The sequence below is a fragment of the Excalfactoria chinensis genome, chromosome 1, assembly GCF_039878825.1.
Source record: "Excalfactoria chinensis isolate bCotChi1 chromosome 1, bCotChi1.hap2, whole genome shotgun sequence".
Taxonomy (NCBI): Eukaryota; Metazoa; Chordata; class Aves; order Galliformes; family Phasianidae; genus Excalfactoria; species Excalfactoria chinensis.
The window spans coordinates 42,823,701-42,835,727 of NC_092825.1; the positions used below are offsets into that span (position 1 = coordinate 42,823,701).

Sequence of the window (12,027 nt, forward strand, 5' to 3'; positions counted from 1 at the left end):
CTGAAGAACCTTCTGAAGGACTGTCATGTAAGAAACCGACTGATCTCAAAACATCAAGGCCACGAGTTCAGGTGTCCCTTGACCTTCTGCATCCAGCTGATCACTTGCACTGCAAAGAACACCTCCGCTTTCAGGCTGCTCTTCACTACGAACATGCAAGTTTCTGAACAAGTTATTTTTGCATTCAGTCACAAAGCATGGCTTGTCCACCTCCAGCTACCACATGCTATGTAGAAGAATATCAGGGGCAGACAGCATAACTACCTGAGCCTAGACTTTGACATTTTCTTTCCCACAAGTACTTCTGATCTAGCATTACGTCCCAGTAGTGACGTACTGGCATCCTTTCTGACCGTGGTTTTAAGTGTCCAAAAAGCCAATGGGACCATGGACAGCAAAACACCTTTTTCCAGGTGCAGCGGGTGGTGGAGTAATGGAGCAGTATCAGCTTCAGAATGTCTTCAGGAGACTGCAATTGACAATGAACTGACCCAGGCTGTCTTTAGCAGAAAAACAGCATCCATTCATTCTCTCATCTGTCTGTTTGTATATAATAATCTGTTCACTGCCAATGGAGCAGGTTACACTTATACACAGCCCGGCAGTAATGCAAATCAGCTGTAAAGTCACCAGTATGCTCTAACTTTACAGTGAGGGTGGTGAGGCCCTGGAACAGGTTGCCTAGAGATGTGTTTGATGCCCTGTTCCCAAAGGCTTTCAAGGTGAGGCTGGATCAGGCCCTGGGCAACCTGATTTAGCTGTGCGTTTCCCCGTTCCCAGGGGAGTAAGACTAGATGGCCATCAGAGGTCCCTTCAACTCTAAGGATTCTCTGATTCTAACTATATAAACAAAAGGATGACTTAATTTACTCTGAGTTTCAAACAGGAGAATATGTTAATCCATACCAAGAACGCAAATAGTTCTCTCTTCAGCGTGTACCACTTCAGCTAATTTTTACCTAATCTCTACCATTCTGGTGAAGCAATGAGAAAGCTACTGACATCTGAGCAGCCCAAAGAACCTTCCGTGGATTAAAAAAAACAACAGGTGGTGATAGTGGGAGGCAGAAGGATGGCAGGAACTTGTGAGTATCAGCATGTAGAACTGATAACATTCTAACTGCAAGATTTGTGACGACTTTTAGTCTACTTCTTAGAATCCAATGCAAAAGCACTTCAATCAACCAAGCCTTGCTCTGCCCCACATGAGGTTGTGATTCTTAATTCTTCTCATGTTGAATATTCCCTCCATCTTCTGAAAGCTTAAGAATCAGAATTATTATTTGTCCCTTGTGGCATATGGGTAATTGAGGTTTATAAATTTCATGCAAAATAGGTTTTGTACCTCATTAAACAGATCCATCTGTATTTCTACAATGTAATTCTCTAGCATAATCTGTGCAGTTTATACACTGATGCCTGGACAGCATGATTATGCTAACTATAATGTAAACTGCTTTATGTCTGAAACTGCTAGAAAACAACATATCAAGTGGCAGTGCTCCAGCTTTGAAGCAGATTGATATTCTGTGCTCTGAATAAGCACGCAGAATGGCACCATTTGCTACATTTTCCAAGTTGCTGAGCTGAACAGCATTTTACTAACGTCTAACTTACACAAGCACTGATTATCAGCTGGTTTTAGGAGGAGTGAGAGCCCAGAAGGCAATCAGTTCGATTAGTTTAAACTAGTACTACAAAATGTGACACGAAGTTAACCAGTCCTTAGTCTCTTGTAACAATGCAATGCAAGATACTCAGGCAAAGTGAGCACAGCATATGTCTTCCCATAGCCTGGGAAGATCAGCTGCACAGAGCAATCAATTCCCTTATGTTTATCTCAAATACAGAAGCACACAGTTACTACGACATCACACTCACTAATCATCCTTGCTAGTACCTGCCTGGCATTCTTGGGAAAGGAAACAAAACCACAGGACACACAATTAAAGAAACAGAGCGCTTCGCTCATCAGTCACTGTTTTCTCAGGAAAGGGTGGTCCAGATGCAAAAGCATCACAGGAACCTGGTTCTTGGGTACCAGCACATCCTGCTGGTTACCAGAAAGTCTGAAAATAGATCATGAGCAAAAATCAGGGCATCAGTTCCTGCTCTGTTTTCAGGAAGGCAGGTTTACAGGTGATACATGAATCTAAGTCAGTTCTTAGCGGTTAGAAGATTTTAAGTAAGTTGTTTAGCTCTTTCCTAGCCCATTATCTGAAAAGCATCCGAACAGTGTATTCTATCTCAGAGACAGACACACAAGGCACTAGTCACAGGGCCTTTGCTCCCTCCCCTGGCTCTCAGTGCTGCTCCATCTTCTCTGCAGCCACTGGGCTGCAATGGATAGTGGATGTTTCTCACCCTCACTCTTTTCATTAAATCCCATTTCTTTCATGAATGACCCTTCAGACTCAGTGCCTTTGCACAGTGTGGCAGAAAGCAGAATAAAACATCTCCAGCTTTGGTTGATAACCCATCAGACAGATGTCCTTTCCTGCCTTGTATGCAGAGATCCAGCCCACATATGGTCCCTGCAAATGGCCCTCAAACTGGAAATAGTGGCTCCGTGGGTGACTGCCCTCCCAGCTCAGGAGCAGACAGACCTTCTCATCTTTGCCCCCATGCTGCAGCCCAATAGGGAGCCAAGTAGTGCTAAGATCTGTCTGGATGATGCTGGCACTGCCTGAAGCCCCTGAAGAAGTTCAGCCTGGCCACAGTATTATGGCTGCACATGGAAAGACTGAGGGCAGCTGTGAACAGGCCAAGTGCAGGCAGCTCTGCTCGCAGGGGGCAGGGGTGGGCAAAGGAGAGGAACAAAAGGCTTATGTGTGCTGATGGACACTGGGGCTGAGTGCTACTGTACAGCAGTGAGGATTTCCAAAGCTCAAAGAACTAGTGAAGAGAATCTGTCTGTTAGTCAGTGTGATTACTAGTTTGCCACAAGAGATTTGATTTGATTTCTATGATTCTAGGAAGGTATGAGCATTTCTTTAATGAAAACATTCTGTCACCACCTGTCAGAAATAAATTCAGGCTAAGAAAACAAGACAATATTGAACTAGAAGGCAGAATCTTGCAAAACACCAGAACTGATTCATCCTTCCCCATTCCTGCCCCCCCATCCTACTGTGGGCACCATGCCTAGAACGGAACTTAACCCACCCAAGGATTTACATTAGCTTGCCAGCCGCTGCCAGTGATTCTAGACTCCACCATTCTCCAGCACTGTATTTCTGCAAGAGACATACTGAATGAAAGTAACTTTATCTTTTTCTTTCATTATTTCAATTTCTGTAGTGTCTGTCAGCAGAGATGCCAAATACATAAGTCTTGACTACCTGCTTTCACCTCTGGAAGTGGCAAGACAGGCAACTGAGATATAAATATGTATTCTTCTCCAAGCAAGTGTGAATTATCAGTGAATCAGTTAGGTAGATACATGTCCTCAGCTGCTAAAGCTGCACCCCTACTTTTTAATATCTGAAAATGGCAATTGAAAAAACTCACCTGCTGTAGGGCTAAGTTAAAATATCCTCTTGCAACACATTAGAAGTAGGAGGGATAGCTAATTATCTGGCAGGACAATGTGCCTTCTGTTATCAACCAAGCTGGGGACATTTCATTCTGCAGCAGCAGCACCTCTGTTGGGACCAGATCAAATAAAAAAACTTGGAAAACATGCCCTAATTCTTTCTTATTAAAGACCAGAGGGAACCCGTTTGCTATGCAGGTATCACCAATCTATACAATTAGCACTGCTTTCAACAAAATAATATGAATTAGCCCTAAAATCTAAGTTGCAGGAAGATAAGAATGAAGTGAATCTAAGTGGTAAAAAGCAGAGGAAGGAGTATCCAAAGAGATGTCTCTTTGGGCTTCTTTTACACATCAAATAGCAAGGAAAAGGTCAAAAATCCTCTTTTAATTTTGAGCAAGTCAATACGTATTATACATCCATTTGCAATCATTAACTAAAGTTGGCCAGCACCAAAGAACTGCCGCTAGGGGATATTTCATTCTGAAACAGTTAATGGAGTTTTAATTGTGTTACCTGAAAATATATCTTGGCACAAAGTAAAATGTATTAAGAAGTGTACTTATTCATCTCTCCAGAAATAAGCAGAAAGACCGAAAAAAAAAAGATGAAGAGAACATCTAATGGGATAGTTTTTAGTGCTTCTGGAAAAGACAGAGAACTACAGAAGGATCTGCCAATTCAGTTACTGGTACAAATAATGACATGATAGTGAATGTCCAAGATAAATATTAACAAAACAGAAAAAAAACAGATGGAAAGGGTTATTTACAAAACAGAATACCCGAATCAAATTAACAAGTATTATTACTATTATTGCCATTGGGGAAAAATATGTATTTTCCCCTTCGGGAAAAGATTTTGATTCTCCTCTATGAATAAAGAGCTTTAAGTTATTTTTCAACTGTATTTTCAGAGAGAATTCAGTATGTTCAGCAGCAGTACATTTTCTGCAGAGTTGGGATATTTTTGTTGTTGTTGTTTTCTTGATTGGTTTTTTAACATCAAAACTCTGCTTTCTATTAAAACATCTTTGGCAAAAATAACGTGGGGTAGTGAGAGAAATTACCTTCTTGAATGGCAAGGAAGAGATACCTTGAATGCTTAGCACTGTTTGCAAAACATAGCCAAGGCCACAGAAAAATGGTGCACAGAACAGAAGAACACGGCAGTTTCCAACTGAAAATCAATCAGTACAGGTTTAGAGAGGCTCACGGCTCACAATAATCCCCTGGTCTGAAACACGTGGGATATATGGCCAAGAAGTCCTACCACAGAGTGGTAGTGTGCATCTGTAAGCTGGATATTTCAACTCAAGAAGACCTCAGTTCCAATCAAATTACATGAAATTCAGTATCAAGTGATCTGGTCATTCTTACAGCATTCCATGAAATGCACAGATTTGCTCAACCTCGGCTGAGTTATTAAGGAGGGGTGTTAATGATCAGAGTTCTGGGCAGAAACAGCAGGCAGCACTCTCACCAGAGCAGGAGTCATTTCTTCTCTACGAGGAAACAGGCAGCCTTGGAGGCAAAAAAACAAGCCATCAGTGCCAATTTCTGCTATGTGTTAGAGAGGCAGACTGAAGAAATCCATTTTTGCACAGACAGGACTGACAGGAAAACATAGCGACACGTGGCTTGTTCATCAAAAACTCATCCCACGGCGAACCTATTAATTCTATTTACTTGGCCACTCAATCCAGCACAGCCGTATCCCCAAGCAATGAAAACAAACAAACAACAACAAGAAAAAAATATTTTGATATAGTGGTTTTATCACTGGGCAGACCAATTTATCGTTACCTTTGTTAGAGGAAGCAAAATTCCCTCCCTCTGTGCCCAAGCAAAAAGGTGAATCAGCACATCTGTGCCTTTTTTTTTTCCACATCTGCTTGGAGACTTTTGACATATACATACATACATATATTTATTTATTTGATTAATTAATTTTTAAATTAGTATTTTATTGTTTTCTCGGTAGGACAATATTCTAGCAGTAGAGAATGTACAGAGGAAGAGGTATTAACTGCCCTCTTCCGTATCTTTTGTGTTAAGTTCTGCTTTATCACAAGCTTACAGCATGAGGCCAGGGAGATCTTGGTGAGGACAGCCAATGGCAAAGCCTGGAAACAGTCACTCTGACCTCCATGGCCCTGAGCAGGAGTCAGGGCCGGGTCACTAACACAAGAAATGACTTGCTAAAAATCCTACTGCTTTTAGATCAATAAAGTCAACACGCATAGGAGATTTTAATCTTCCTCTATTTGTTCTCACACTGCTTCAGTCATAAGTTATGTGAACACTCTCAGCTTAGACTCATAAAACATTTCTCAGATGACCTGCTTAGCCGAGTGTGTGACTCTAACAGGTTCAGTGTCTCACAAACAAACTCAGGGAAAACAGGGCTCCATTCTGTGGCGATGGCCTTTATGGAATGTGTTGGATCACACTACCTCCACGCCTGTATCTTGGCTGAAGAAGTGGCCAATGGCAGATGCTAAGGGAGAACTCTAGGCACAAGATAATCATGGAATTATGCTCTCTAGAAAACCTTCCAGCTGCTAGGGATCTGCAGGCCAAGGGCTTTCTGAGCCTCTTTCTTGCCTCAAGGGCTTTTTAAGACGAGGATTTCTCAATGCATGCAAGCACGTTCATATTTGCCTCACACACTGTTGGCATAGATGGATCAGCTGAGTCACAGTAAAACACACACAAACCAACAGCAGAAGCAGTGATGGGAAAACGGAACTCTTTAGCTAACAGGAGTACTTAAGGCAAAAGCTGGGAATCCTCTTATCTTTCATGCTTTCAAACCAGCACCAATATCCCACTGAAACCCTCACTCACACACCCTGTGATCTTTTAGGCCCTTAAACTCCTCCAGGCGGCTGTATTTTCACTGTGAGAATTGCCAAAACCCTCCCAGTGACAGCCTGCCCAAGCTCTAGCAGAAATCTCCATTCCCTGTTTGTCCCATTTCTCTCCACAGCCCAGTGGGAATGCAGGAGACCTGTATTCAAATATCACTGCTGTGTCTGGAGCAAGAATTCACTCAATTCAGGATGGCCTGTGTCTTATCCAGCTAAATTGCCTACGTGTTAGCTCAGCTAGATTACTGTTAAAGTAAGAAGTAAGTTATCTGTTGTCGAGCATCTGACTGCTGACACATTTTATATTCCTGGAGGGCAGCCAACATAGTAGAGCCTCTGAAATCGCTGAATAAGGAAAATCTCTTTATTACCTCAGACCTGAAGTGTCATTTTTGACTGACTGTGCTACAAAGACAATCTCTGAGTAACTTAAAATACCAAAGGGGCACTTCCCTCCGCTGCAGAGCTACAGTGCCACCCACTCCCCTTATCCCACTATGTACAGTTTCTGCACTACAAGTTGTAGGGAACAGAGAAAGACAACTTGTTTAAAAATAAATCCTTCATTCTGCTCGAATACATTGTGATTACAGCTTACAGCAAGATGTAGCGCCGTACCTGTCAAGATATGTATGTCCCTCCTAACTGCCTTATGAATTAAACACAGCGTTACCAAGCAGGCTGTTTTCTTCCCCTCATTTTTATCTATAACCGTAAATACTGATTACTGAGAATCAGAGCATTAACAAATCTAAGAACATTAAATTACTTATAATAAAAACTGAAGTAACACACAATTTCATCTTCATTATGCATTTTATTTAGACCAGCCTGGATTTTCAGTATATTCCCAGTATAGTGATTTCTTCCTTTTGCTGTCTCCAGATACTGTTATAATTTGTTGTTGATGTGTTTGAGTTCTGCTAATTTCCCACGGGTACGTCTTGCCTGAAAATATAACTCCAGCAGAATTTGACATGTGAATTGGGCTTCCGTGTTCCCTGGTGAAGATGAGCAAGATACACAGTGGTGAGAATAAAATCAGCCAGTGCGAATTTATGTCTAATACGCACTTCAGTGATCTGCTGAACGACTGTCTAGGCTGAATAAATGACCCTCTGTTATGGTAGATGAAGACACATACAGCTGGCAAAAGAGGATGAAAGCAACAAGTTCAAAGAGGTAAGAACGCTAAGGTTGAAGAACTGGTTTGCTTCTCATTGCTTAGGAATGTAGTCACTTCTCTCTTAACTCTGTCACCACCTCCCCACCCTGCCTAGCAGACAGTGCCCCTATTAACAAAAATACCAATCTGTTTCATTTGAATGGTGGGGAGGGAAATGTGTAAAAAGAGGAGAGAACAAAAAACAACACAAAACCAACCTCAGGGTTTTTCTTCCTGCTTATATATGCATTCACACTTTCATACTGATATGAAACTGAGTGAAATGTTGTCTTAGTTTCAGCTGGGATGGAATTGTTTTCTTCACAGTGTCTGGTATGATGCTGTGTTTTGGTTCTAGGAGAAGAACAATGTCGATAACACACCGGTGTTTATAACCACTGCTAAGCAGTCTTACACAAAGCCAAGGCTGCTCCAGTTTTCTCAGCTCATACTAACAAAGGGCTGGAAGGGGACAGAATAAAGACAGATGACTTAAACTGGCCAAAAAGATATTCCATGCCATATGACATCCTGTGCAAGGAGAGTTTTGAAGGGAGTGGGAGTTCATCCCACTCTCTCCTGCTCTCTCTCTGAGGGGCCAGCTCAGCATCAGTCATCGGGTGGCGAGCAATTGCTTGTATGTCACTTGTTATATACACTCATATATATATATATATATATGTATGTATGTAGTCATAACTATTATCCTTTTCATTTCCTCTATCTTAGTAAATAATTTTAACTCAATCCATGAGTTCTGCTTCGGTGTTTTTTTTTTTTTCAGTTCTCTTTCCCCATCCCACTGAAAAGCAGAGAAGTGAGCTAAGGACTGCGTGGTGCTCAGCCACCTGCCCGGTTAAACCACAACAAAAGGGAAGGGCACGTGGAAGAAAAAGAATCAGGTTTTTCAACCACAATCAGGTCAAGTGGACCAACCTCAGCTGAGGTTAGCTATTAAGCACATGTACCTGGAAGTAGCAGAATGAGGTGGGCAGCAGGCAGAGTGGTCTCAGCTGCTCCCTGTCTGGAGCACACAGCGAGAGCTGTTTCAGCTAAGTTCCAAGCTCAGCAGAAAGCCCTAAAACCACATCAGCAGTGTCGTGCTACTGCCTGTCCTTCTCCATGCTGTTCTCTCCTCCTAAACGCATAGCTCTCCACTGCACACTGCACCACATCTCACTTAGCCTAAGCTACTCTGCTTTTCCACCACAGAGCACAGCAAGAACTTGAGGAACACAAGGAGGGTCCTCTGCCTAAAACATACCTCTGTGCTGCTGAGCAGAAGTGCAGAAGCAGACATAGAGCCCTACTGTGTCACTCTGTAAGCTACATGACTGCCTGCACCTGCACACTACAGCTGAGATCAGGTCACCCCTGTCTGAAGGGCTCTGTTCTGCTTCGGTGACTGAAGCCCATTGAGCAGGTGGGCTCCTCGGGAGATCAGCTCAGCTGAGGGTGAGGGGAAAGGTAACCCCACACACAACAGTGGCCCCATCAAGACTGACTTCAAGATGTCACCAACACCACCCGTTCTGATAGGCCCATCTGCTCCACGTTAGAGACAAAACTCAGTACATCCTCAGAGGGTTTTATTACACTTTCTGAGGTGTTCGAAATGATTCTTCTTTATTGCTCCTTTATGAGCACAGACGGTGCTTGAAAACTGGAAGTGTGAAATGAACACTGAGCTGCTCACCATACTAAACCCAATGCAAGCATTTCAGCTCTGTGTCTCGTTGGCCCAGTTCTCTCCGGCTTATTTTTGAAGTAATCAATTTTTGAAGTAATCAATGAAGCATCAAGTGCATGTAGGGACACCGAAGTCAGACAGCTCCCAAATGTCAGCCTTCCTCTTGTTACCATAAAATCAAGCAGCAGAAGGAAGAATAAAAAAACAGGGTTTTTACCTTCCCAACAGATATAAAAGCAAAAAGAAGATGCTAAGTCACAAGTGAAAGACCCTCCTCTGGAACCACAGAGAATGAAAAGGAGACAAAAAGCCGACGCAGAGGTTTCATACTTTAGACCAGAGAGCCATGGCATTAAACTAATTTTATCTGTTGGATACTGCATGACTACTGATTTACTAAGACATGTGAAGGACCTGATCCACAAACTCAGTAGGAATGTTCTCCATTGAGATGGCTAAAACAAAACTGTGGATTGGGCACTTGTGATCCAAAGCGAGGTGTACAGCTGCTCTTTTTATTTATTGCTACCTTTCCTAAAGGGAGCCTCCCTCACTTAGAAGGTTCCTTCCGCAGCCTTCATTAGCCCTGAGGTGTTCTCTAAGAATTAGGGATAACTATTTTTAACACTTCTGAGCTAAACTTAGCTTAGTGCAACTTCTCTTTGTGCTGTGCTACTTCTGGTACAACAGAGGAACATGGCGAGTGGCCTAGAATTCACACAGAGGTTATTCTGGAAAAGGCAGGTTGCTGAATATGCAGCACAGAACAGGCTGCCAGGGCAGGGCAACCCTCAAAGTTAGACTCACCCCCAGGCAGCCTGTGAATTAAGCATGCAAGTGAAACATGGCTCAGATACCTTACATCCTCTCAGATCTTGATAATCTCCGCGCTGCTCCCGGTAGGCAAAGGAGTGCCATAGGTGCAAAACGACACAGTTATGCGAGTTGTTCTTTAGCTAATGCTTCTGCTCCGCCATCAGCACCCCGTTACAGCCTGTTCCCAGCTGGTGGGAACCAGCCCAGATCCACCTGGAACTAGAGACTTGGAAGGACTAGTGAGGACCGGGCTGGGAGCTGGAAGCTCTGAACGCACATCCTTATAGGTCAGGGAAAAGATAACTACTGCCTTTAACAGCTGTATGCTGCAGCTCCACGGCAGCTCCGATGCTGCTACGCAACCCCCGTCCTCTCCGCTCAGCCCTTCGGGGCAGATTTCTACAGCTCTCAGCGGCGCCTTAGCCAGTCACCGCAGCCTCGAGTTCACCTCCACACAACACAGCGCTGCCGCCGCGTGGAACGCGGAACCGTTCCTCTTGCTCAAGCCAGCTCCTGCGTGCGAAGCGGCAACGGAGGCGGGCAGGGACACCTTCCTCGCTCCCCGCCCTCGAGTACGCGTGCCGCGGGCCGACTCGCGCCTCCACCGGCTGCAACGCGAGCGCCCACGGCAACTGCAGCCCGGGAGCGGCCCGCTGGGAGCCGAAGTTTTCCCGTCCGCACCATGGACAGCGCCGTGCCGACAGCGCCGTGCCCGCACACCCGGACACGGCCAACGCCGCCTCCCTCGCGCCCCGCCGCTGGCGCTGTGGCGCCCCCTGCCGGCCGCCCCGCCCCGCGCCCCGCCGCCTCCCGGGGCTCCGGTCGCGCCGCTTACCTTACGCAGCATGCCGGCCGCCCGGCGCTCAGCGCTCCCCGCCGCGGCGCCGCGCTCTCCCGGCCCTCACGGCGCGGCCATGCAGGAGAGGCGGCGCGGCTGCGGCGGGGCGCGCGGCTTTACGCGGCTTTACGCGGCTCGGCTCGGCACGGCCGCCAGACGCCCGGAGTCCCTCCGCGCGCCGCCCGCACTGAGCGGCGGAGCGACGGCACGAGGCTCCCGCCCCCTCGCCCGGCCCCCTCCGGCCCCCTCCCGCCGGTCGGTGCGGGCAGCGGCTGAGGGGCGGGTTCCCGCCGCGGGGAGGGGGAGGCCGGGCCGAATGGCCCCGCGGCCGTGACCGGATCCGGCACCGGGAGCGACGCCGATCGGCTGCTTCAGCTCCCAGCGCGGTGCTTGTGTACCTGTAGCAGCTTCCTGTAACGAAACGGGGCTGTCCCGAAGCAGGTAACGTCTGTCCCAGCAGAGATTCACTCTCCCTACAAGCTGTAGCGCGCTGTTAACTACTGCTGTTACGGGCGGCTCTCAGATGAAAACAGCACCTGATCTCGAAGGCTGTTCAGTGCTCACGATGACGAGCTCCCTAATGATAGCGTTAATCACGAGCCCCGGGCTCCTGCCTCTGCACCTGGAGGCAGAGGAGCAGCAAGCCCAGGGTGTCTGACCCTGCAGGGTGCTCCTTTCTGCGCCTTACCCCATGGCAAACCATTGCCGTGAGCTTTGTGTACCACTGTGCGGACAGACTCAGATTTGCTGCCTTCTTTGGTATTGCATCTGGTGCTAAAATGGAGGGGGACACCGGAGCTGAACCTCTGAAAAACTGTATGACCCAGAGAAGTACGAACATCAGCAATAATCCTGGGCTGTAGGTATTTGCGTAACCAACCATTCTGAGTGCTTGGTTTGCTTTGTCTGCAGTCACACTCATTAAAAGATGTGTGGCCTCCATTTCTACTATGAAGACCTTTGAGTATAATTAAAAGAGAGCCGGAACTCCGAAGTGTAGGTGTTGCAATGCTTAACTTACAGGTGTGTGGTTCTTAGCATACCCAAACCACACTCCTCAGCTTTTTACCTGGTGGGAGAGTTCCACATCTTAGAGCAGGTTTCATAG

General features: G+C 45.9%; 1 protein-coding gene across 3 annotated transcripts in view; it reads right to left on the reverse strand.

Moving 5' to 3' along the window:
• TMCC3 (transmembrane and coiled-coil domain family 3) overlaps positions 1–11,375 on the reverse strand; it is a 122,176-nt gene extending 110,801 nt beyond the window's left edge. The window contains exon 1 of one of the 3 annotated variants that reach the window (XM_072359269.1): positions 11,318–11,375. Coding sequence is in view for 1 of the 3 variants with exons in the window: in XM_072359243.1 (XP_072215344.1) it covers positions 10,917–10,928 (12 nt within the window). In the remaining 2 variants the exon portion in view is untranslated. Of the gene's footprint in view, positions 1–10,122; positions 10,235–10,916; positions 11,098–11,317 lie in introns of those variants that run through there. The other 2 variants (XM_072359243.1, XM_072359287.1) reach the window with 2 other exon arrangements.
• Between the last annotated feature and the right edge of the window lie 652 nt (positions 11,376–12,027).